This window comes from Amphibalanus amphitrite, unplaced genomic scaffold, assembly GCF_019059575.1.
Source record: "Amphibalanus amphitrite isolate SeventyFive unplaced genomic scaffold, NRLGWU_Aamphi_draft 000610F_arrow, whole genome shotgun sequence".
Lineage (NCBI taxonomy): Eukaryota > Metazoa > Arthropoda > Thecostraca > Balanomorpha > Balanidae > Amphibalanus > Amphibalanus amphitrite.
Genome location: NW_024882104.1, coordinates 198,594 through 225,277, shown reverse-complemented (window position 1 = coordinate 225,277; position 26,684 = coordinate 198,594). Strand labels below are relative to the sequence as shown.

Genomic DNA, 26,684 nt, shown 5'->3' with positions numbered 1-26,684 from the left:
CAGGTCCGGGTCACCAATTCACAAAAACCGGTGCACTGGGTCAAGATGGCACTAAAACAAAACTATTTTGTCATGAAATCGCTGTGCATCAATTTGATTCAAACTTGCAGGGTAGGTATCTTCAGCTCACAGAGTGCTATCACGTGGAACCCGGTTTTTCAGATTCGGTTGACTTGAGGTTATCTAGAGGCCATGACAAATTATAAGGAAATTTGCCCGAATGGCTCCAATTGTAAAATATGAGAGATATATACTTACTCCATTTCAACTTTTTTTTTGTTCTACCTCAGTTTACATTTATACCCGATTAACTTGGCATTTGCATGTCAGGCCAGGGGTTAGTTGCTCTCGGCGTCAGACTCGGGGCTGTGGCCTGTGTGTGCTTGAGACGGACAGTGGGCGGGCCCAGTGTGGGAAGGCGGGTCTTAGCCTGCACTTGCAGCCACTCTTGCACCGGGTCGGTGAAGGACCATCCTTTCCAGCTGATATAAAAGGCCAGCGCTGCTGCTGAGGTCACAGTCGCTGATCGCTCTCCGCTCCATTACCACTGAACCACCCTCCAGCCTGCAGCCATGAAGGTGGGTGCCGAGTGAAAAATCAAGTGGAAGGAGAACTGCGCGAGATATCGTGAAGTTACAAGTGATCGGGCCACTGGGATTAGTGTTACTGAGCGTGTTTTACGAGGCTTAGTGCGGCCAACTTCGGAGTGATGTAACAACGCGATTGGATTTCAGTGCTAACAGTGCCGTATGGATCAAACGCATGGATTCGACAGACTTTTCCGTACAGTGAAATGCTTTCTTCCTGATTTTATTCTTTTGCCATTGGTAAAAAGCCTCGGCAGTCGACTACGTGCTTTACAGTTTATCTTTTCACAAAACTACTACACATTATTGACTTTTTATCAGAGTTTTCCTAGCCCGGTCTAGCTCTGTCGTGTTTTTTTTTTATAAATAAGCAAACATAGCGGGAACGTCTTAATCAAATACCCATCTTGATGGTATACCGTGTGCACCCCCCCCCCTTTCCAGTTTTTGTCCACTATCTTGACTATGTATCTCTCTCGTCAGGTGTTGATCCTCGCCGCGCTGGTGGCCGTCGCCGCCGCCTCTGGCTACAACGCCTACCAGGCCGGCCAGGACTACTACTCGGTCCCTGACTACAGCACTGCCCACGCCGTCCGGGATGTCTACTCAGGAGTCAACGTCGACTCGCAGGAGAACCGTCTCGGGGACCGCACCGAGGGCTCCTACTCGGTGGATCTGCCCGACGGCCGCAAACAGATTGTCACCTACTGGGTGGACGGTTACTCGGGATACAACGCTGATGTCCAGTATGTGGGGCAGGCGCGTCATCCTCAGCCCTATGGACAGGCTGGCGGATACGGCCGCGTGTATTAGGTTGGATTGTGAAGATAAAAAGTGAAAGCGACTGTCAATCATCATTGTCTTATTGGCGTCCCATGTTTCTGATGTGTGTGGGAAATTTTGTATTGTCCGTTTTGGAGTGTCTCGCCATCTTTTTCATGTCTCGTGTTTTCCGTCATGATCTGTGGATGCGTGTGAGTCCTTTTTATAAATTTTCATAATATGGTCATTCGAGTGTGCGGTGTTCCGTTTGGTTCCGAACGGAATTGTCAGTAAGGCAGTAAGAATGCAAATACATTGATTGAAAATATTTGCTGATTACGGAGCGAGCGAAGCGAGCGTAGTCTTTCCTTAGATTAACGGAAATTTCTGAGTATGAGCGGCCGGCCGGCCGGCCGTGCGGACGCTTTTGCGAGGCTTATATCTCAGCAACCACTTGACCGATTTACACGCAGTAATTTTTGTAGGGTAGCTTCATTCCTTCTACCAAGTATTGGACTATTCCTGATGCATGTGGGTGACCCCTTATGCACGTGCCACGTGCAAAACGAAGAGGTGTCAGTTTTGTAATTGTTGCAATATCTCGGTAACTACTTGGCCGATTGCGCTGAAAGTTGGCATGTAGGTAGGTACCCACTGGGCACTGCATATCCATGTGCCAGAGTTGGGGTGCTGCTGCACGTGCGCACGTGCAGGGGTCGTTTCCAGATCTCGAGAACGGCTGGACCGATGGCGCTCAAATTTGGTACACAGTTAGGGACCAGTTAGTAGGATGCCGTGCACAAGTCAGTTGGGACCCATTTTGCACGTGCGCACGTGCAGCTGCCACTTCCAGATCTCGAGAACGGCTGGGCCGATTGTGCTCAAATTTGGCACATCGCTAGAGACCGGTTAGTAGGGTGCCGTCCACAAGTCAGTTGGAGGTACCCCCTCGAAATTTCGCACGTGCAAGGCCCACCCTCTCGCTCGCTCCGTTAGTCGCCCCATAAGGCGTTATACTGGTTCTATGAAAACATGACGGGTACCTACATATATAGGAACTTCGGTAGAAAAAGTATGTGACATATAACCAATCCACACAAGAAGACAGACGTAACGCACAGCCATTAACTCTCGCCAGTATTGGCGTTTTGTCAGCGTAGAATGCATAGGGGGGGGGGAGGGTCCGTTGAACCCCCCTTGCCGCTCGGCCCATGATCGAGCCAGAGCTTCGCGGAAGACTAACGAGCGCGTTGCCCGTGACGAGAGGAAGCCGTTGATACCCCATTTTAAGGTTCCAGGTCATTGGTTGACCTTGCAGGTCAGTTCAAAGATCCAAAAGTCGGGAAAATCGGGACCTGTTAGAACTTCGTAAAGTGAGGCTGTTAAAGGTTTTCGGGGTACTGATCATAAATTTCATGTTGGTTTTGAATAATTTGATCCTAGATGATGTTTTCCAGTATAGGCGTCCCGTCCGGCTATAATAGTAGGGGAGAGTGGGAAAAGATGCCCAGGGATTTCTTATGTCATATATTATTCGAAAATGACCATCGGAAAGCAAAAACTTGTAGTTTCAACTTTCAACGGAAGCCGACATCATTTTTCTCCATAAAATATCACTCTTCCGTTCTTGAAATATGATACTTTTTGATATTAATCATTTTCTCGAAGAACTGAAAGGGGTATCTTACCCCAAATGGTGGGAAAGACGCCGCCTGGCGTTGGGTAAGATGCCCCCTGCACTATAAGTGACATAAAGAGTTGAGGCCGGGTCGAGCGCTACACCGGCGAACCCCGGCCGCTGCGCGGTATTTTAGCATTTTGAGTGGGAAAAACTGTCGTGCGATTGGTGACTTTGTGTTTTCTGTGTTCTACTTCTCATCCTGCATCTGATTTCGTGATCACCTGACCTGTGAGTGAACCGTAACTGGTTTTATTTGCTGTTAAAAATTGTCGGTGCCCGTCGCTGGAGCCGCTGTCGTGAAGCCATCGGAAAAATTATCGAAGAAAAGAGCTCATCGCTACATAAAGACTTACGTATTTTTTAATGACGCACTCAACGGTGTAATTTTTAAGCGTCTATCTGCAGTCGTTTTCAAGATAATCATCAAGTTCTGCAGGACTATTTTCTCTCCGCCGCGCATGCCTTCAAGGCTCAAATCTCCCCCTCCCAACCGCCGTCGGTTGCCATGGTGACCAGCCCCTATGGGTCCCGACCGGCGCCCGAGACGCCGGTAGCCGGCTAACAACAATGCCGGCCGACCCTCGTCCCCTGCCCCGGCGGCCCGCTCGGCGCGGCCGTCGCGCGGGCTGGCGCGCTCGGCGCGCGAGGGGACATGGGAGCAGCGAACAGCTGACTGTTCCCGGCACTGGGACCCCTCACGGGTCTCGTCGTGTAGAGTGCCAAACACCTGACAACTATCGACGGGACGACCAAATTGCTCCTGCCTGTGCATACGACCTGGCATTTCTGATGGAGGTGCGTGACCGGCTTAACAACAACTCGGCTCGGGAAGTCGCCGAGACTATCCGGCGCAGTCTTCCCGCCCATGTCATCCGCCGTCATAATCGGCCACGCCCCCTCAGCCCAGTGGACGGAGCACATGGCCGGCCCGCTCGACAGACTCAGCGCCAGTCTAACCGGCCGACCGACCCGCCCAAATTACTCATCGGCTCCCTGAATATTCAAAGCCTGAAGCCCAAAATTCAGGAGCTGACGTTTGAGCTCAATCGTCACAACTACGACGTCATGCTTCTGGCTGAGACCTGGCTGCGCTCGACCACCCCGAACCGCCTCCTGGTCATTCCTGGATACACGCTTTGTCGTGTGGACCGCCCAGATGGTAGCGGTTACGGAGGTGTCGCAATTATCACCAAGGCTAAAATCACGTCAACCGCACTCAAGATCCCGGGCAGTGGGAGCTCTGCCAGCAGCCTGGAGTCACTGTGGGCGCTGCTAAAGCTTGAACAGGGCCGGCAGCTGATTATCTGCTCCCTGTATCGGCCACCCCGACACAGTGAGGCTGCTCTGCTTGCCGACTTCACGGACCTCGAGGCCCAACTGCAACGAGTTATAATCGATTACCCCAGTGTTCCGCTTGTCATCTGCGGCGACCTCAACTGTGATTTATTGAAAGAGCCTAATTTCCGCGCGCGTCAACACCTAAGCAGCTTCCTATCAAATTACTCATTAGATCAATTAGTGACCACTGCAACATTTTCCTCCGGCTCGCTCCTGGATGTGTGTATTGTTAACAACCGTGAGCTCGTTTGCGACACCCGTGTTAAATATTGTCACTTCAGTCCTCACAAATTTATCGATGTCGTTGTGAATGTGCCGAAACTGCGTCAAAAGCCCACTGTTATCTCGTCTCGCTCCTTTAAGCGTTTAGATCACCCTGCACTGCATCATGACTTACTCGATGTTGACTGGGATTATGTATTCTCCGCCGAAACCGTCAGTGATAAGTGGGATGCTTTCTTGTCTTTCTTCGTACCTGTTTTTGATGCCCATGCCCCAATTAAGCGTGTGTCTATCCGTAACCCGACTGCTCCTCCCGTCTCCGTCGCCACTCGTGATCTCATGTCCCAACGTCGCGCTGCGCTCCGCCATTTAGGCCGCAACTCGAGCGAGTACAAAAACCTTAACCGCTCTGTCCGGGCGGCTTTGCGTCGCGACCGGCGGGTGGAACTACAGAGGGAAATCGGGGAACGGGGCCCCAACAAAGTTTGGCAATGTATCAGGTCGGTGGTTGCCGGTAAGAAGGATGGTTCTGATGTTCAGCCTGACCTATCTGCCAATGACTTAAATTCTTTCTTTGTATCCGTCGGTCCTCGTGTCGCTGCCGAGATCCGAGCCCAAAACGCACCTACCAATTTGAATGTACGTCTTACCCGTGTTGGCGCATGCATTTTTCAACTTCGAGAAATCACACTTGCCGAGCTTGAGCGGACGATTTTCAGCATGCGTAGCTCGGGTGCTTGCGGTACCGACAGTGTCTGCGTTCGCATGCTGAAAGCCGGATTCCGAGCTATTGGTGGTGTCATCCTGCATATTATCAATACCTGCTTAATTCAATCCGATATCCCCGATTCATGGAAACATTCCATAGTTCACCCTCTGTTCAAATCCGGCAATCCTTCAGACCCCGCAAACTTCCGGCCCATTTCCCTGGTTCCTGTGATCATGAAAGTGGTTGAGCGCATTGTCCATCAGCAGCTCTACACCTACCTCTCTCACAATCACCTTCTGGCATCCTCACAGCACGGCTTCCGCCCCCGGCACTCTACTGAAACCGCGTTGTTGTCTGTCACTGAACGCATCCTGGCCGCCACCGACAGGGGGGAGATCTCAATGCTATGCCTTCTCGATCTTAGTAAATGTTTTGACGTGATAGACCACGAGCTTCTGATGCAAAAACTTATGCTGCACGGTATCGAAATTTCCTGGTTCGCTGCCTATCTTCATGGGCACACCCAGAGCGTGTCGTTGAAAAATGGGTCCGGAAGTAGAGTGCTGTCTCGGCCTCTTCCTAATACCATGGGTGTCTTCCAGGGCTCTGCGTTAGGGCCGTTACTTTTCACCATCTTCTCTAACAACTTATCGCTGTACGCGGGTGATGCAGTAGTCTTTCAATATGCCGACGACACCCAAGTATTGCTTAGCGGTCCTGCCAGGGACCTTGAAGTTCTCATCTCGCGCATGGAGGTTTCGCTCGCGTCACTCAACGAATGGTTCTGCGCTAACGCCCTGAAGGTCAACGCCAGTAAAACACAGCTCATTGTCTTCGGCAGTCGTCAAAATTTACGCAAATTGCCAGATTTCAGGGTATCGTTCCGTGACGCAGCGTTGCAGCCGTGCGCGCAGGTTGGGAACCTGGGCGTCACTTTTGACAGTACTCTATCCTGGGACGCTCACGTCTCCGAACTCAGCCGCCGGTGTACGGGACTGTTGATCGGTCTCTCCCATGCGCGCCACAGTCTCCCGGATGGCATCATTAGAACGCTCGTGACAGCACTCGTTATCTCACGCATCCAGTACTGCCTCTCAGTTTATGGCAATGGGTCCCAAAAAAATTTCGATCGTCTCCAAAAAAATTTGAACTTCGCTGCTAGAGTCATTTTCGGTCGCCGTAAATTTGCCCATGTCTCTGACCTGCGAAAAAAGCTCGGGTGGTTGTCCCCGCGTCATATGGCTGATTACCAAACCCTTGTTATCGCCCACAAAGCCATTCAGCGCGGCGAACCCGAGGAATTGGCAACCATGTTCGTCACAAACAGCGCTGTCCGGGAGAGACACTCCAGGCAAGATCACCTCTTTCACCTTCCGCGACCACGGCTGGAAACGGGTAGGCGGCGGTTCGGCTATCGAGCCGCTGCTCTACTCAACAGTCTCCCAACTCAGCTGTCGCAGCTGTCTTCCGCCCCCTTTGCCCGATCTGTTAAAGCCGCGATAGTGGATGGGACATCAACTGATCGTCGCTGACCAACGGGTTGGTGGGTGGGTGAGTTGTACCTGTGTTACTACGAAAGTGTCTCTGTCCTTGCTTTGACGTGAGTGAATGTGTGAATGCTGTGAATGTTTAGATTAGTAACCGCGGATACGGATTCTGAGCAGTAATCGCCACGCACTTTCAGAATGTGGATCGCTCATGATTGTTCAATACAATACAATACAATAAATCAGGGCACGTGAATTGTCTGAACGAATCAGTAGTCCCTTCGAGCCTGCAGTAAACACTAAACGCCATCGTAAGGGCCCTCAAAAGTAGTCGTGAGGGGCTTCAGAGGTCATCGTTAGGGCCACCAGAGTCCAGCGCGACCAAACAAGCCTCCGTGGTGGCATTCGGAGAACGTTGTAGGTCTTCATGAGTCTTGAGGGCCCTCAAGCCCATCGTGGGGACCTAAGATGCCAGCGCGGCCGGTGGATCCAGCGTGGGAGCCCTCAAAGGATGTCGTGAGGGGCCTTGGAGCTAATAATGGGGCCCACAGAGGCCGTCTCGAGGGCTCTCAGAGTCAGATGCCGCCCAAAAAATCGTTGTGTGGGCCGAGAGACCGGCATGGGGAGCAGCCGACCGTATTGGGCTCTCAATAGTCCCAGATCGGCTTTTGCCTCTCATCACAAGTATGTACTAAATGATTCGACGGGTTGCTTGAAGAACAGCGTACGGATTTAGGGGACGTCTTTCCTCATCAGGGCAGGGGGCATCTTTCCCCAAGGTACCGAATTAACATTTAATCAGTACAATTTGTTAGCCCTAAAACTACATCCTAAAACAAACTGGTTGTGACAAAGTACACACATATTAAAGTCTTGTCCAGCCTCCATTTGCCCTGGAATCTCAGTGAATTTTAACAGAACGCCGAGCGATCGGCCCAGTAGTTTCGGAGATAGGAGGGGGGGGGCTCTAGAGAGCCCCCCCCCCCCCTCAGTCACTCGCGTTATGGAAAATACCCCAGTTATGTGCGGGTTAAGGGCTGTGAGTTGTCTGCTTTCTTGTGAGAATTTGGTGGTTATATTTCGCATACTTTATCTATCAAAGTGTCTATAAATGCATCGTAATGTTTTCATAAAGTCAGCAAATATTTTCAATCAATGTATTTGCATTCTCACTGCCTTACTGACAATTCCGTTCGGAACCAAACGGAACACCGCACACTCGAACGACCATATTATGAAAATTTATAAAAAGGACTCACACGCATCCACAGATCATGACGGAAAACACGAGAGATGAGAAAGATGACGGGACACTCCAAAACGGATAATGCAGAATTTCCTTTTACATAAAATAGAATGCATGGGACGCCAAGAAGACAATGATGATTGACAGTCGCTTTCACTTTTTCTCTCCACAATCCAACCTAATACACGCGGCCGTATCCGCCAGCCTGTCCATAGGGCTGAGGATGACGCGCCTGGCCCACATACTGGACATCAGCGTTGTATCCCGAGTAGCCGTCCACCCAGTACGTGACAATCTGTTTGCGGCCGTCGGGCAGATCCACCGAGTAGGAGCCCTCGGTGCGGTCCCCGAGACGGTTCTCCTGCGAGTCGACGTTGACTCCTGAGTAGACGTCCCGGACGGCGTGGGCAGTGCTGTAGTCAGGGACCGAGTAGTAGTCCTGGCCGGCCTGGTAGGCGTTGTAGCCAGAGGCGGCGGCGACGGCCACCAGCGCGGCGAGGATCAACACCTGACGAGAGAGATACAAATGGAAAGTCAAAGATCAGAAGAACATGGGCTAAACAGAGGGTAATAATTTGGCTACATGGCGATGCAACCTTTTATCTCTCGTAGATATCATAGGAGCGGCAAAATAAATGTCATGGATCTTGGGGCAGCTTCTTTCGTGTAAAATCTGAATTTTGATGTTTTTTTCGGCATAGATTTTATCGAAGTAATGTGGTTATGATGGCTGGCTAAAAATTATCACCACGGTTCTCTTTATAAACGGTAGACCTGATGAGAACTGGTCCGCAGCACAATACACGGCCATTTTGAATTATAAATAATAAATGTATAGTATTATGATGAAGTACATACTTTACGTTAACGGCTGCGTGACCAAATGAGAACAAACATTTAATTTTGTGAAAAAAGTCTGTAGAACCAATCGCGTTCGATGCGCACTGCACTGAAATCCAATCGCGTTGTTACATCACTCCGAAGTTGGCCGCACTAAGCCTCGTAAAACACGCTCAGTAACGCTAATCCCAGCGGCCCGATCACTTGCAACTTCACGATATCTCGCACGGTTCTCCTTCCACTTGGTTTTTCACTCGCCACCCACCTTCATGGCTGCAGACTGGAGGGTGGTTCAGTGGTAATGGAGCGGAGAGCGATCAGCGACTGTGACCTCAGCAGCAGCGCTGGCCTTTTATATCAGCTGGAAAGGATGGTCCTTCACCGATCCGGTGCAAGACTGGTTGCAAGTGCAGGCTAAGACCCGCCTTCCCACACTGGGCCCGCCCACTGTCCGTCTCGAGCACACAACCCGTGGTCTGACGCCGAGAGCCCGGTGAGTTTTTTACTCAGCGTGATCATAAGATTAAGTTCATAAGGACGGGAATGCCATTGATATGATAAAAGAACGGTGCATGCTAGCTGAGAGGTTGGGGTTGGGACTTGGGGCTGGTGCAGAGCTGAGTAATTTTTGCGTGAGTTCCTGAGAACGACGCAGTGTGAACGCCGTGTCAAGGTCTCTATGTGAAAAATATAAAATTTATGTTCCTGGTAGTGCTATCGTGTAGCTTGATTGTCTTGTGATTGGCAACCGGGCTGGTTAAGTAACCAAATTTACAAGAAAAACATTTGGTAGAAAAACATTTACAATGTAGTGTAGTTTATAAAAAATCTACAGAGAATGAAAAGTGTTTAAATAAAACAAGCACTAGCGAAAATAGAAATAAAAGAAAATGTAATGGACCAGTAAAAGTTAAAACATAGAACTAATGGCAAATGTGGAAAAAATGTTGTACTCCGACAACATAATCTAAAAAACAGCCTTCTAACGGCCTTCCGTTTTTAAGAAACGCAGCATGCAGGAATACCGATCATGATTATGATAAATGGATCATGATTCGAAGAAAGCAACCGATCACATGTAATCGCCGTAGAAATGGATCGGCGATTACATCCTCTCATAGCATTTAATATCTGTCATCCTCTCATAGCATGGGTCATAGCATTTAACTGTGAACTCAGCCCGTGTGATGCGGCACAGCCTAGCTGACTAGCTCTCCAGGATAGCCTACGTCTCCAGGAAACTGATTGCCTATGAAAAGCGGAACATCATTATGTAGTCCATTGGCTAGTTACGGCCTCTGTAACGGCTTTGGCAACTGTACATACACGGCCTCGACTCCTCTCTCGGTGCACATGTTAAAAGGCTGTCTTTCGGCCTCTTCGGCTGCTCTAGAGCTTGCAACAGGTGTAACCCTTCAGTGCTCAACGCTCATGTCGCTCATCATATGCACGTTTCCGACTTCTATCATACGCCTTTCAATTATCATCAATGCGCTCCGTTTCACAGCAGGCTGTAACTGTCCTGTCCGCTCACGAACGTCTAACCACTACGACTTTCCACGATACACGGCGATATCGTTTCCAAGTCGGTCCTCGCTGGCAGCTGGCAGCCGTGACCAGCTCAAAGGGCTAATCTGATCTCCCAGCTCTGCAGGTCCCGTCATCAACACGGAGACAAAGAGCATTCTTTCAGCGCCGGCTCGACGTCGGTAGCCGTGGGGATCAGGAAATCCATGCGCTGAGCGGTATCGTGGGAATAGTGAGGTGCCGAGTGCGCAACCCTGCGACAGACCAGTGAACAGACCGCCCGGGATGGGTTATCTGGGTCTCGTTTCATAAAGCGAGTCCGTAACCTACGCCGGTTTTTGGTCTTGTATTGCAAGTGCACGTGCAGCGATAAATTTATTTCCCCTTCTCCCTTCTGTTCTTGCTTGCAAGATAAATAAATTCAACGATTTAAACTAACGTCATCGCTTCACTTGCACTTGCAATACAAGACCAAAAACCGCCGTAAGTTACGGGCTCGCTTTATGAAACAAGGCCCTGGGTCCAATGTTACGACAAGCGCCGTGAATAGGTTTGGTGGCGTGATGAAATTGTGATGCCTTAGACTGGTATGAACTGAAAAAGTTTTGTACAGTTTAGGGATGATTATTCCATGACGTAACGGGATCTACCTCATTGATTGATTCAAATGCATATTTTTCTAATTACAATATCAAAGATGAATATATCCTGCAAATATGACGAAAAACAACGCACACCGTGTATTATGGGACATTGCAAAGCCACTTTACACGATAGACACTTTGACCTTGAAGGCCAATGTGAGCTGGTTACGTGAGAAGCTGCTTTAATCGTTGTGTGAAACTGGGATCAGGTTTTGATGGCGTGCTTAGTCTAGAGAGGGACAATTCGTTGCTTCTTTTAATTTTTCAAACGAGCAATGCGTGTATTTCAACACATTCTCAAGATCTATCACAATCAACTATTGCATTGTTTTTATTTCATAGCCAAAGGAGGTAAGTCACATTTGTTAGGTGCGTTTGTAGTTTACATTGAGACGTCGTCCATTGCTGCTTGAGCTCTCATCTACCGTGCATTACAGAGAGTGTATGCATCTTGAAACAGTTGGCGATCGAAATGCATCATGGTACATCGAAGAAGATAATTTTAATTTTTCATAATATATATTATTTCGATTTTTAACGACCTTTTAAAGCGCCGTCATAGTTAACTTATATAATTTGCTTTTGATGTCACGATATTTTAAACCATCTTCTTCAAGAAATATATAAAATGTATTTGGTAATACCCGCAGTCAATTGTAGTCTCATTTTCATTTTGTTTTCTTTTACGTAGTACCTTTCAACTGCACCCCATGCTGTTAAAGGTCGTATCATCCGAGTAGGTCAGGGCAACTGACGCCATAACTCCAAATATCTAAGCAATCCCTGTTCTCGATTACTGTTGCAGCACATCACTGTCATCATCATCATCATCATCATGTATTCGTATGGCATCCGTTAAAACACGGCTTTTCAGCACAAGAGTCATTCCATATATGCACTGTCCTTAAGGCTAATGATCTAAAAACCTACTAAAATACTACGAATAAGCCATTTATACTCATTTTCTAAGAGATGCTGTTAAAATCCAAGTTACCTACAAGCGTATTTTAAAATAAGCGGCGGATGAGATCTATTCTATCTGGGTAAGACCAGCTCGACATTTCCGCATCCCCGCGCGGAACGCTACGACCGTGCTGGCGTGGCGAACCTCGTTCGGCGTCTCGTTCCAGCTCGCTGCTGCCCGAAACCCGAAAGAACGTCTGGCGAGCTCCGTGCGGACCCGCGGAAGTTGCAGCATTCCCGCCATTGATCCTCGCGTTTCCCTCTCGGTTACACAATCGCGACGCTGCAGCAGGTCTCGCAAGTGCGATGGTGCATGGACAGAGTTGAGGAGGCGGTGCACCATGGCGAGGTCACGTTCTGTGATGAGTCGCTCTACTCTCGGCCACTCAAGTTCAGTAAGGTGAGGCGTGATATGCTGATGACGTCGGCAGCATTTAACTATTCGTGCACCATGATTAATGGTCCATTGCATTCAACTGTCCACTGTCCATTGCAGTTTCAACTCTCAGCTTTCGAACGAAGCTTATTACTGCACCCCCCACCCCAACCCTCCCAGAACTTCTGCACTCACTTCCACACTCGGTCATTCTGCCTGCTATTACCCGTATTCCTTACTATGCGAACATTGAACAAGCAGCGATCGAATAATGTGACGCCAGATATTGCAAACGTCGACCCTGGCATTGGCTCTCTCACTACCGTGCGAGGAAAAGGCAGAGGAAACTGCGCTTGAAGTAACTACGTGACGTTCAGAGCCGTTGGGGTTTGATTGGTTGGGGTCACACGCGCGGGGTATGCATGCGCGCGCTGTGAGGTGGGGGCGGGGGAGGAGGAGGGGTAGGAGTGAGTGGCAGGCGGGGGTGGGAGCGAGGGAGGGGAGCTGACATTCCGTTAGCCGGAGGAGAAATATCAAGGAAACTGGTGCTCGGCTGCACGCTATCTCATAGCCATTTGATGCTGAGATAGAGTCTGGGTCTGCCGCTGCGCTGACTGGCGCCAGTGCTGACACTGACATTAGCACTGGCAGTGACAGTGACACTAACACAAGCGCTGACACTGACACAGACAGTGACACAGACACAGACGCTGATGCTGACATTGGCAGTGACACTGCACTGGTGAGGTCACCTCGGGCTTTGATCGCCACACTTGTGTGTGCTGGGCTGACACAGACTGTTGCCTGGCCGTATCTAACTCTGACACTGACACACACACACTGACACTGCCGGTCGACTGACACCAATGCCGGTGCTTCAGGTCGCGTCAGCAACAATGCGTTTTTCAGCTTATACCAAAAGCATGATGCAGAATGCGGATGTATCGAACTCCAGTGTCACTTTGTCTTCACCTCGTGCTCGCTCGCTCCATTTGTTTTTATGGAGTACCCATTCAACGTACTAGGTGTGCTTTTGTAGCTTCAAATGCATTACATAATATAAATTTGATTTCATTTTTAGTAGGTTCTAAGCAGATGCAATATTAAGCAAAAGGCCTTGCCTCCAATTGATTTGATTACAACTTGAGCTAATTGCCATTACAACTGCGAAATGCTGATTTGAGTATATGCCTCGGCACGGCAACTAACGTTGGTGATGATATCACCACTCCACCCAGCCCTCAGGCCTCATATTTTGTACCCCGCGGCCTTCAGCAATCACGTGCAGCAGGCGTCCCCGGACAAGCATGAGAGAAACGGCCCTCAGAACCGGAGGCTGGCTGGACAAGGAAAATCCGGTCTCAAGTGCGTCATGCTTCGTGGGTTGAGGCAATATCTTGAAGCCTTGATGTCGAACTCCTGGAGCTTTTAACAACTTGAACCAATATAATATAAGATATTAAATATAGGTAACTGGTTCTTAGAGCATGTCACACGGAGAGACGAAAGCCTTATTGCCTAAGATGCCGAGGCATTTGTAATTTTTTAAAGGCACTTTAATCGAAGCAAGCGATAAATTTGACTGACTGATCTGAGTAATTCGTATTCGTTTCGGGCTACACTGAGGTAAAAAACGGTTACTCAGTAGCGGCGGAACACCTTCAATTAAGTGGGGGGGGGGGGGGGCACTGCCGACTTTTGGTCCCATTCTTTCCATGCAACGCCCATAGGGCTAATGTTAAAAGGCCAAAATCAAAGGGGGGCACGGTGCCCCGGTGCCCTCCCCGTTCCGCCGCCTATGCTGTTACTATACGAATTACTATCATTTACCTGAGGAAGATTAGAAAATGACACTTAGTCAATAACTGACTGATCTTGTGTGCTCGCTTTAGAAATAATAAATGAAGGGGGTTCGGCATGATCATATAGGTACATACATATCTATCGCTGAACAATGACCACATAATGCTGCCTTGTGACGGAGGTTCACTTCATTTTACATCCTATTCCTTTCTATAGCATTCCCCCAACCTGGCATCTTATCTGCTATGCTGTAATCAGTAATGCTGCTGACCTCAGGTTGGTTTTATCTGAAGATAACTGGGATATGTATGCGCTTTTGAACATCGTTCGCTACAATAGTAACAGTTTTTAGTGATAACAAATAAAAAGCACTGGTTCCTTCAAAGTTTTGGCGGTATCATTATCATTTCTTATTAATGTACTTATCTTATCGTTTTTGCTTCTATTGTTTGCCACGGAATAGCTGCAGGCAGCCCATTTAAAACGTCTTTCATTCATTCATTCATTCATCCATACATTAATGCATTCATTCATACATCGACACATGTTTCAGTCTCTCATTCATTCATTCATTCATTCATTCATTGTTCAAATTCATTTATTCAGCACGAAAATTATTGATCATATGTAGTTCACCGCGGAACCAAGTAAACTTCCCGTTATAGCTCATAAACATACATATATAGAAAGAAAAAAAAAATGAATTAGTGCAAAAACGATGATCGAACTAAGAGTGACTCGTTTTCTCAGTAATTTGCATCTCAAATGTTTTATTAAGCTTACTAGACAAATATGTGGCGGCATATATTATGACATGAGTCGCGAGAGATTACTGAGTGAAAATTTTCGTGTTCGTAGAATGGTTACATACCATTCTTTCACCATGCATAGGGCAGTGAGGTGCTTTATAAAAATAACATATGTACAATCACTCATTCCTTTAATTATGACGAGCAGTGCTTTAAAACCCACTCTGATCACAGGTGACCGCACAAGTGGCAGCTGGGCGCACTTTTCGACAATGCAACGGCCCAGCCCTCACCAGCCATTCCTCACGCGACTGTAACAAACGCCGGAAGCGACCCAACCATAAACGGGCGTGCCGTTCGCAGTGTTCCAGCCGTATTCAACAGGGCTGATCCCAGTCGTGATATTTATGACCAGGAATCTTAGAGGGATAAATTGCGCCGGAATAAACGCGTATTTTACGGCGCCGGCCGGTACCGATTTCCTGTTATGTGAGGGAGAAATAGAGCACTGGGAGTGATTCAGAGATATGGAGCAGTATATAAGTGCATGTACTGGGGGTAAAGGCTGTCACTCGACCAAGTGAGCCCTTCTAGCAGAGCTGCCACCAGCTCACAGCCGCACCAAACAACCATGAAGGTGAGGGACGCCAGGAGACGATTCAATATTCGGCTAATAACTCCACATTAAAATGCCTTTTGTCAAACATCGTGCGTTCTTTTTCTTTTTCAGAGATGACTGCGGTTCTTTGATCAGACACAACAAATGTTCGAGCATTTGTCAGTAGTCTGACAGCGTAACTCAAGCCAATGCGCAAAGGCTTCGGAGCCTCATACATTCTACCCGTTACGAGCATCAAATGAAAACAATATATGTCCTGTGCAGGCTCATTGAACAAATTTAAGCAATTGAACAAGTAAAGGAAGTTTGCAAGACTTCTAAATTACCTCCGAGAAACATCCCAGCATATCTGACCGGCTGCTTTCTCTTTGGCAGCTCTTCCTTCTGTCTGCGCTGCTGGCTGCTGCTGCCGCCCAGTACGGACCTACCCAGTACGGACCAGCCTACTACGGGCCTGCCCAGTACGGACCTGCCCAGTACGGACCAGCCCAGTACGCTCCGTACACTCCGTACGGAGGAGGGATCCCTCGGGCTCATCCGCCGCGGCGGGACTATCACTCCGTGCCCGACTACAGCTACGGATACGGGGTCAGTGACCCCGTCTCCGGCGTGCACAACACCAAAGAGGAGACCCGTCTCGGTGATCGCACCGAGGGCTCGTACTCGACGCTGCTTCCCGACGGCCGGAGGCAGATCGTCACCTACTGGGTGGACGGCAACTCGGGCTACAACGCCAAGGTGACTTACGAGGGCGTGGCTCAACATCCACCAGCCAAACCTGTGGTCCACACACCGGCAGTGCCGAGCTATGGTGGTCTTGGACCCGGCCAAGTCTACTGAGACCAAAGCGAAGTCGTTTTAAACCAGCCTGCACGGACCTGCGTTTCGTGAATTTTTAATGGGACGGTGGATCTGTGTTTCGAGTCGGTGTGACCAATGCTAGCTGCACATGGAATTGGAAAGCTAGCCCATTCGTTTGAGCTGGCAGAACTGACCGAGAATGGTGCGAGAATGCTGGTAACCAAAGGTGAAACTGATGAGGTAATGGTAAGAACCGAAGTGCCGTGTCGAAGGCGGCGAATTCCAGACAGAAAATGATATTTTGTATGACCTCCGCCAACTACCCGTGCCTGTGAATGTGTGGCAACGTGACAAGAAGTATGTTTGTCTGTGACTTTTTTTTCCTGTTCAACCGCGATCGCTATCATGCTTGGTTTGGCTCCGCGAGCGTGAATCAAAGTCCAGTTATTCAGAATGTTATCATACAAACGTTTGCCGGACAAAATCTCCAGACTGTCAATCCAGAATATAATAGTATGGCGTACAATGCACGCGGCATATGTATGACAGGCCTCAAGTGTTTTGTATCTGAAGTGTCCCAATTATAAGGTCAACGAAGGAATACACCAGTGAAGTGAACTCTGTCAGCGTGGACTTTAACGAGTAGGGGAGAGTGGGGAAAGATGCCCAGGGTTTTGCTATGTCATATATTATTCGAAAATGACGATGGGAACGCAAAAACTTGGAGTTTCAACGGAAGCCGACATCATTTTTCTCCAAAAATATCATACTTTCGTGCCTGAAATATCATAACTTTTTTTGCTATTAAGCATTTTCCTGAAGAAGTGAAAGGGGGCATCTTACCCCACAGGGTGGGAAAGACGCCCCCTGACGTTGGGAAAGATGCCCCCTGCACTATAAGTGACATAAATGGGCACGTGAATCGCCTGAACGAATCAGTAGTCCCTTCGAGCCTGCAGTAGACACCAAACGTCATCATAAGGGCCCTCAAAAGTAGTCGTAAGGGCTTCAGAGGTCATCGTTAGGGCCATCATAGTCCAGCGCGGCCAAACAAGCCTCCGTGGTGGCGTTCGGAGACCACTGTGGGGCTCTTATAGGTCTTCATGATGCTTGAGGGCCCTCGAGCCCATCGTGGGGACCTCCGATGCCAGCGCGGCCCGTGGGGCCAACGTGGGAGCCCTCAAAGGATGTCGTGAGGGGCCCTGGAGCCAATAATGGGGCCCACAGATGCCGTCGTGAGGGCTCTCAGAGTCAGATGCCGCCCAAAAAGTCGCTATGTGGGCCGAGAGACCGGCATGGGGAGCACCCGACCGTACTGGACTCTCAATAGTTCCAGATCGGCTTTTGTCTACATCACAAGTATGTAATAAATGATTTGACGGGCTGTTTGAAGGATAGCCTACGGATTTAGGGGGGCGTCTTTCCCCATCAGGACAGGGGGCATCTTACCCCAAGGTACCGAAGTAACATTAAATCAGTACAATTTGTTAGCCATAAAACTACACCCTGAAACAACCTGTTTGGGACACAGTACACGCATGCTAATGTATCACGACTATAGCAAGGGACGCAAAAATTATTTACCTTCTTTGATATTTACAATGTTCTGACACCAAAATATTTTTTGAAAGCAGCAAATAAAAAACATGCAATCATCAGCCAGCCATTGCCCAACTGAGCTTCGCAATTTTTTGTGCAGTTAACAAGGCAGGCTTCCGCTTTACGCTAAGAACATTAATTTCCAGGTCCGATTCTTTGTTTCGCCGCTAGAGGTGGCGGGGCGTCTTTCCCACCCTGGGCATCTTACCCCACTCTCCCCTAAGAATATCGTCTGAGTGGATTTTGCTGGGTACGTCGACCAAGCTCGTCGTTTAATATAATTCGACATAGACCACTCTATTCCCAAATATGTACAGTACCTATTTATGTAATATATGCCACACAGTAGTCTATGTTTTTATCATTCAATTGCATCTTGAGACCTTTAACACAAATGAGTGAAAACGTCTGCGTCTAAACAATGATTATCTGCAGTCTGCGTTATAAATGCTAGGTACTACGTCACATTCTCTGTTCATATATCCTAATCTGCCTTCAAAAAATGTCAGCCTCAAAACATAGGTCTCAGAGACAATGCCATTTTATTGCCTATTATAGTTGACATATAACGTGTCGCCGAGTGACAGTCATAGTAGAAATCCTTGAAGCCTAATGTAGACAAGACATCAATGGTCGTTTGGAAAGGAGCATTGCTTGAAGATGACACCACCCCAGTCCCCAACACAGAACGTCAACGAATATCGGCACCCTCGAAACAATTAGCATCTTTACCTGGCATGCCATACAAAAGAAATCCCTCATGCCATTATAATACCAACCATGCACGTTCATAACTCAAATCGCCCATGCAGCTGAAAGACAATCGCAAATGAAACAAGCCTCGTATGTGAGTTGTCGGAAGACACTCAGAAAACTAGCGCAGCGCTAATAAAAATGAAACAAAAATCATGTCAGAAATATAGCAATAATAACATCCCACCCTCATACAGCAAAAGCACCACTTCTTTTAATGTAATATCACATGCTTACTCCTATGAGATATTTTCATCAACTGAACATCACATCACATGTTTCTGGATAATTTCCTCTTCCACATAGTTGACTTTCCAGGAACTGCCATTTCCTCTCCTTTTTTTCTCCCCCGGGAGCATCAGCTCTTGTCTTAGTCCAGTCACATCCTCTCAGCGAATGCCACCTTTCACCTTCTGTATGGCAGCCTACAGCGAAGCACTTCATATTTACCACAGGTAATTACTTGTCATCTGCCACCGAATATGCCCTTACGCGAGTCACGACCATGCCCTCTGTCGTGATAAGAGCACATCTAGTTCTAGAAGTCTAGATGACGGAAAACCTTAATCATAGACGTGTTCACTTCTACTCCTATAACACCTTTCAGGCTTTTGAGGTGCCTTGTGTGTTCACAAGGCACATTTTGTGTGTTCACACTGACGCCATCCGCCTCCGGGGTCAATGCTACCCCTTTCACGATCCCAAGGTTTCCCTAAACCTTGTGCCTGACCTCAGCTTCTTCCAAATGCGCACTATCCTCCTTCGTACTTCCAAGAGACTTCTTTCGTGCTTCGCCACTCGCCTGAGGGTCTCCATCATCTTCAGGTTCTTCGTCAGAAGGCTGGGAGTCATCATCCTCTGTTGTGTCGTCCAAAGCGAATCGGTCGTAAACTTCTTGTAAGTAAGCTTTGCACTGCGTAGGCTGTTTTTTGACAGATGAGATAAAGTCGATTATCTCCTCGGCAGCTTCTTTCACAGCGTCCATATCCGGGCCGCTGTCGTCATCGAACAGCTTCACACTGCGAAGCCTGTGACCTTTGGGCCTCAGCAGCTCGTACACCAGCTCGCCAAAGCATACCAGCTCGCCAAAGCAGATCTGTGCATCCCGGGCTGCAACCAGGTTTCGGCGAATGAGCGCTGCCAGCAGCAGCAGGCAGACGCAGCGCCGCCTCTCGGCCTGCCTCCAGCAGTCGGTCAGTTCTCGCAGCTGGCGTAGGCGCTCCGCGGGGTCGTCCACCGTCTCCAGATGATGCAGCAGGTCTTCCCGCCAGAGTGTGTTTCGGTTGACGGGCGCGAGGCCACGCGACAGCCGGGTCAGCATGAAGTCGCCGAAGCTGACGGCCGTGCCGTCTCCGCGGTCTGACATCACCTGGCGAGCAGTTGGAGCGAGATGTGGTGTCACGCGTTCATGCTAAAATCAAGGAAATAACAGATGGCATATTATGACGATCGGACACTAGGTCGATATGAGATCGGAAGATCGGAAGCATGTGTCACAGATAGGTACGTGATTCCGCAGATGATCAACACAGGCAAGGCAACTGAGATTCTGCAGCCTTGTTGCCGTAGTGCTCCTCGCCTACGACCTACCTGGAGTTTGTCAAGCACTGCGCATGCGTCGGCGCAAATGTCGATCAGTCGCGGCGTCTTCAGCATAGCTTGGAAGACAACATCGACGAGTGCGTAGAGTCCGTACTCGGTTTGTACCGAGACGTGGCGCATCTTCTCCAGCAGGCGCGGCGCGTTCTCGCCGGTCAGCTTGTTGATGAAGCCGGTGAGCTCTCTGACTGCCCCCAGATCTGGGTGCTCCGAGCTGGAGGGACCTCGGCGACTGTGTGGAGGCGTCCATGCAGGAACACCTGCGAAAGAGCGCAATCGTATCAATATAAATGAAAAGAAATTGACAGCACTGGACAAGTTCAGCCATAATTACTGCATTACTGATCTGTGCACGGAAAATGCCGGTCTTATATAACAGTCTTAAAATTTTCGTTTGTATTCCAAACCACATCTCCTTTTAAACATCGCACTCCTCGACATTCACACGTTCGACTGCTGATCATGGGGTAGTCTATGGTTCAGCTGACGTTTTTTGGCAGTCAAACTATTTCGTGGTCATGAAACATGCTTTGGGAACCTAGTGCTTCAGTTCTAGAATCTGATGTACGGGTTTCCCAGCTGGAAACGGCAGCTAGTGCAAGGTATTGGTAGCTCTTTAGGGCGATGAACTCCTAGAGTCATGGCGTTATGAAAATCATGGATGTTGCGACATACACGATTTTCCTACTGCAGTTCCATATGTCTTACAGCAATGAGCAACGAGTCCTGACTTCACAAACGAGTTCATGAACTGAATTGTAAATGAACCAGCGGGGCCCTCGCCGGACGTGCCACGATCTCGTCCTCCAGTGAGCCAGATCGGGTGATACGCCACCTGCGCTGCCGCTGTCCTGTCGTCTGTTGTCCAGCCACCAGCGGACCTCCTCCTCGACAGTGTCTGCCACCGCGTCGACCAGGCTCATCACCTCTTCTCCAGGCTCGGTGATGGCATCGCCTAAAGAAGAGTTGGCAGGTAATCTCACTGCTTGGGCGAAGCGAGCACATTATCATACTTGTGAATGTAAGTATGCATTTCGACTCACGGTACATCCGCGGATTTACTGACTCAAACACAATTACAAGAGGCACGGACGCTGGTCAATAATGGGCACATGCAGGCCTTGCATCGACTGAAAGTGACATAAACAGGATAAAGTAATCATGAACGCAGTCTGGAAGAGCGTAAGCACAGACAGAAAAGGCAAAAGCCACAAGTGAAAGGGACACCAAATTAGAGAATCACTTACCGGAGCTGGCGAAGCCGAATAGCATCATCATCGGCACGTGGATCGTATCGACTATATCCAGCTGCTGCAGGGGCTGGCCAAGCACCTCGTTCACGCTCAGGACCGTCTGGTACACGTCCTGCAGCTCGTTCTGAAGGTGCATCGCTTTCCGGTCGATCCGGCCTCTCGACAGCTGTGCCAAGCGCCATGGCCAGGCTCGGGCTCGCCACTCGGCGGCCGCTGAAGCGCTCAGGCCCAGCGATGAGGGCGGCGTGTCGGCCGGCATCATCGCCAGCAGGGTCAGCAGCACGGCGCGCACCTGACCTCGCCCGCTGCGGGGGTTCGTGACGCGGCGCCACTCGACCAGCGCGGCGGCCGGCAGCCGCAGCAGCTCCGGCAGCGCGTCCAGCGTGTTCGGCCGCAGCCGCAGCGTGCCAAGCGCCGCTCGGAGTCGGCTCTGCTCGTCTCCCAGCAGGACGCGCTCCAGCAGCGGCGCGCGCCACGTGCAGCTGGCCAGCAGCTGGTGATTCTCGCCCCTGTAGACGGCACCAAGCAGCACCAGCGGCTGGGTCGGAGCTCCCAGCAGCGCCGAGAGTCTCGCCTGCAGCGGCACAGCCGCCATACGGCTGAACGGAAGGCCGTGATCTTCCACCAATGGTGACATTAGTATTGGCACATTGTACACGGCTCTGAGACAGCTGGTGCGCACGGTACCGCTAGCTGCCGCTTGTCGCAGTGCCGGCGGATGTGGGAACTTGACCCAGGCGGGAACGGTTTTGGCTGCGGGTGGCGTGGGGTCATACAGTGGTAACCTGCGGTCAGGGATGGGTGGGTCAGAAGGGGCTGGATTGGGGTCAGTGGGGGCTGGAGTGGGGTCAGTGGGGGCTGAAGTGGGGCCAGTGGGGTCAGTGGGGGCTGGAGTGGAGCTGAAGTCGGAGGGGACTGGAGTGGGGTCAGTGGGGGCTGGAGTGGGGCCAATGGGGGCTTGAGTGGAGCTGAAGTCGGAGGGGACTGGAGTGGGGTCAGTGGGGGCTGGAGTGGGGTCAGTGGGGGCAGAAGTGGGGTCATAGGGGGCTGAAGTGCGGCCAGAGGAGACTGAGGGAGCCACGGGAGCAGCTATGTCGCACAGCACCATCCCTTTGGACAGCATCATGGTTCTGGCGTCCCGGAGAAACTCGAGACTGCTCTTCTCCTGGCAGCTCACGATTCGATGGATTTGGTCTTTAATCTCGCACATCAGCCATATGGGAAGTTGGCAACTGCCAAGCACCTGAAATAAAGGTATGCTGTCAACAACCGTTCCTTTTTAATTTCGTTGGCTATCGGATTTTGTGCCACGCTCCTGAATGTATGAAGTAGATGACATAAACAGAGTATATTTAGCTGCTTTTGCCCGATTTCGCATGCCGATTTATACATGTAAAGTCTATGACGCGAATTTGCACTTTTTGGGCACGCGCCACGCGCTCCCTATCAATCCGATCGAGTCTAGACCCCTCAAAGGCACGTCGCGCAGCCTTGATCTATAAGTTGTGCAAATTTCACCGCGCCAGGTGCAACGGTCTGGCCTGTAGTCCACGCAAAGCACCACCAAGTCGGGACCTCGGTAACGGACAGACGCACCCTCCTCAAATAGTAATATAGATATGCTCATAGGTAGGTAAAATAAACAGAGTATATATGCTCATAGGTAGGTAAAATAAATTCCAGGTCATCACATCCCTTGGAGGAAGCACAAGTCTTATTTTTAGCATATGCCGGAGTATGTCTTTAGCATTAGCGCGAGCGTGCGGTAAAAGCTTTTTGGATTAAACCGCATAATGTTGAAGTCAATTGAGCAAAGGTTTCGGCCCATGGGCAAAACATTTTACCAGCGAACTTTTGAAGCATTTCCTGAGACGGAGGAAGGCGCTGGAAAAGAGCTTAACTGATATAAATCTAACGTTAACTGACGTGTTGCATTTGGTCGCTTTGAACTATTGAAGAGATTGTAAATGTTGGTTTTCAATAAGATAATATTTTAAATCTTAATGTACTGCCAGATTAATTAATCACCTACTGTAGCGCCAATTTCATGCCTTTTACAAGTGTAATGAATTGACAAAAAAAAAAACGCATTTCACATTGATCAGTAAAAACTTTATTCATATTGACATGGGTAGAAAACCAAGCGCTCACTTCACAGGATTGTAGGTATACCTTCCACTCTTCTCTAATATTGAAAACGAACGTTACTCTAGCTTCTCATATGACATAGATTGAAGTAGATGTTCTTGGTTTGATAGAAATCCAACTCACAGCCAGACACAAGGATGAGTCGGCTTGGTTTATTATCTTGGTCAGGGAATATGTACATTTTTTAGTTCTTGATATTCGGTCTTGGTTTTTCCACTTCTTTCAAGCATGTAAAATTGTTAAAGAAGCTTAAATATGGAAATTAAACGGCATATGCTAAAATAAATATCACACTTGGGCCGGAATGTTTCGTTCAGGACCTCGGGCTTTGTTGAATTTTCCGCCCTCGACCTTCGGTCTCGTGCGGAAAACTCAACAAATCCCTCGGTCCTGAATGAAACATTTTACCGGCCCCGTGTGATATTATATAAGCTCGACTCTCGCTGTAAACATCTTTTTGAGTACAGCACGAGAATTGCTACCTGGAAAGAAAAGAAAGAAAACTGGTTAGCGCTCATTTCATTGAAGATCAGGCCCATGTCGTCCCCTATCTCCCTGTGTGTCCAAGTACACAGATGACGTCACACGAAGGGGCGGAGTCGGGGGCGGAGCCTAGCGCAACGGCCGCCATATTTGAATTTGTTTTATAAGAATGTAATCTATATTTTGGTTTTCAGTCAATTGTTATCGATAGTTTTATGAACGTTTAGCTGTAATATAAGTAATTTTTAAAGAAAAAACACACATTCTGCTTGCAATTTCGATTTGAGTCCGACCCGCGCCTAGATTCGAGCGCACGACCTTTGGCTCACGGTGCAAGCATCCTAACCACTACACTACCGCGGCGGCGCAGCGGCCGGCGGAAGGGAGGCTGCGGAGGCATGGGGACTTTTCTACGCATTTTCGGAAAAACTAATGGGTTTAGTGAAAAACTGCTCTTAGATAATTCAAAGAAAAATGTCTCGTCTTTCCGATGATGCAATTAGTTTTGTGCTAGCTCCAACAGAGTTTGTTCTACAGCGCTTCAAAAATCGCCCATTTACATGGGACTCAAACGGGGCTTCAAGACTTGCCCCCAGATGACGTCACAAGCTGACGTCACGATCAGGTAGAATCGCCGGACGACCCTACCTGGTATATAGGGCCTTGATTGAAGATATGAATAATATTTTCGAAATGAATTTTGAACACCGGTGATGAACCGCTATGGTAAACGCCGTGCAATTTATTTGCGTTTGCCGAGTGTGTTTGAGTGTGTGTGTGGGCCGTGTTTTTGACCACTTCTGCCAGTTTTTTTTTGCGTGTGTAGGGAAAATCGCGGAGCGCAGCGCCGCGAAACTTGGTATAGCTCATGATACATCAATTGCGCATCGTGTGTGCAAGTTTTGACCCCAGGTCACATAAAGTCAGGTCACCAGGTGAAGTAAAGTGACCATGCCTCTAAAAAACTTTGTCATTCAGTCATTCCTACAATATAAATCCCAGAAGCTTTTAACTCGGTCTATTGCATGATGGAATCAGCACCAACAATTTTCATATCTCGGAATTTCGATATCGTTGACCTTAGGTCAGGTCAATTCTGCGCCCTTACCATTATAAGTCAATGGGGAAAATTGAAATGCTCTTTTTTTCGCCGAAAACACCCTCAAACATTGGAAAACAGGTGAGCATGACACATTGAACCGGAAAATTGCACTTGTGACCCGTTTTATTCCCCTGAGGTCATCTCAGGTCATGAAACGTCTCCAACAGTTTTTTGAATATAACTTAAGATAGAAACATGCTAGAGCGCTGAAAACATCACACATGTATTCAGCTTTACAATACGGATCGAGTAACATGCAACATGAACTTTTCCGTGATCTTGACCTGAGGTCAAATTTTTATCTTGACATTTTCAGGTCAATTATGTGTTCATTCGACGCGTCTTGCCAAGACAAATGCGATGCCGGTAAAATCAGCGTCCTATGAGCCTGAAGTGAAGTTATGGTACAAAAACCTTTTCCGCAAAATCGTCAAATATTGATAGTTCTTGCCCTCTGGAGGCTAAACCGTTGACCTTAGGTCAAATCTGAGAACATACTACAAAGAGCCTATGTAAGAGCTATCGAATACGCTTTTCCGCATCGCTCTAGCTCTATTTGTTCCCTACGTATGCGCCGATTTGTGAAGTCAAAATCGGGAATTCAAAACAATTGTCAAAGTCGTTGAAATTTTACCTATGATGACCTCCAGTGACCTCAGCGATGACCTGATCAGAAAATGGCCTTTGTAACTCCGAAAGCTTATGTGGCGAGCTATATATTGCTTTTACTGCGTCTTTCTAACTTGATTACTTTCCGAGAAAACCTGGTGTAGCCAAAAAAGCCACCCCCTACCATGGCGAAGTTGGCTGATAGGTCCTTCCGGGCGCGGGCTAATAAGTTCAAATATGATTCCTGACAGTACAGTCAATCCATGTGGGGTTGTAAATTTAGGAAAATACGAGCTGCGAGTCTGGAAAATAGGACCTATAGGAAGAAGTTTGTTAAACAAAGTGGAACGTCTCTTAAATCAATGTGCGCCAACCAGTTTTCTCAGAAGTTCAGCTGTCAATTCTATTTGACATGTTTTCTTTCTGCACGTGGCATGTGCAGTGGGGTATGAACGACATGCATCAAGACTGAGAGTATCCGATGTTTTGAAGAAGACATGCAACTGCCTACAAAATGCACCGAGTGTTAATTGCCCCAGCAGTTTTCAGGATAAAGGCCTCTTGGCTCTTAAAATTGCCACTTCAGGAAAACAGCTCGAACACCCCTAAATGTTCACGGGGCACGTCCCACGATGGACACCTAGATGCATCATGAGTAGTCAATTACGGGGTAGAAGAGATGAGACTCTCTAACACAAAAAAGACCGCGACTTAATCGGCTCAGCGGTTGTTGAGATATCAGCCTCTTAAAGGCGTTACAGACCTGGCCGAGTCTGGTTAGGTT

The 26,684-nt window shown here is 48.8% G+C and overlaps 4 protein-coding genes across 5 annotated transcripts in view; 2 read left to right on the top strand and 2 right to left on the bottom strand.

The window, feature by feature from the left end:
• The first annotated feature begins 492 nt into the window (after positions 1–492).
• On the top strand, positions 493–1,677 carry LOC122363225 (cuticle protein 19-like). The gene is made up of 2 exons (XM_043332223.1): positions 493–578; positions 1,071–1,677. The coding sequence occupies exons 1-2, from the start codon at positions 573–575 to the stop codon at positions 1,398–1,400; spliced, it is 336 nt and encodes a 111-aa protein (XP_043188158.1). The 5' UTR covers positions 493–572; the 3' UTR covers positions 1,401–1,677.
• A 6,254-nt stretch (positions 1,678–7,931) lies between these two features.
• On the bottom strand, positions 7,932–9,362 carry LOC122363224 (cuticle protein 19-like). Its single transcript, XM_043332222.1, has 2 exons — positions 9,138–9,362; positions 7,932–8,540 (listed from the first exon to the last, which is right to left on the bottom strand). Exons 1-2 carry the CDS (start codon positions 9,141–9,143, stop codon positions 8,211–8,213), a joined length of 336 nt encoding a protein of 111 aa, XP_043188157.1. The 5' UTR covers positions 9,144–9,362; the 3' UTR covers positions 7,932–8,210.
• Positions 9,363–15,218: 5,856 nt separating this feature from the next.
• LOC122363223 (cuticle protein 19-like) lies at positions 15,219–16,980 on the top strand. Its single transcript, XM_043332221.1, has 2 exons — positions 15,219–15,571; positions 15,929–16,980. Exons 1-2 carry the CDS (start codon positions 15,566–15,568, stop codon positions 16,391–16,393), a joined length of 471 nt encoding a protein of 156 aa, XP_043188156.1. The 5' UTR covers positions 15,219–15,565; the 3' UTR covers positions 16,394–16,980.
• Positions 16,981–18,478: 1,498 nt separating this feature from the next.
• The window catches only part of LOC122363221, a 60,549-nt gene continuing 52,343 nt past the window's right edge, over positions 18,479–26,684 (bottom strand). The window contains exons 6-9 of one of the 2 annotated variants that reach the window (XM_043332217.1): positions 21,553–22,801; positions 21,141–21,260; positions 20,297–20,565; positions 18,479–20,075 (exon numbers count right to left, since the gene is read on the bottom strand). In XM_043332217.1, the coding sequence (XP_043188152.1) occupies positions 19,419–20,075; positions 20,297–20,565; positions 21,141–21,260; positions 21,553–22,801 (2,295 nt within the window). In that variant the 3' untranslated portion in view covers positions 18,479–19,418. Of the gene's footprint in view, positions 20,076–20,296; positions 20,566–21,013; positions 21,261–21,552; positions 22,802–26,684 lie in introns of those variants that run through there. The other variant, XM_043332219.1, reaches the window with a different exon arrangement.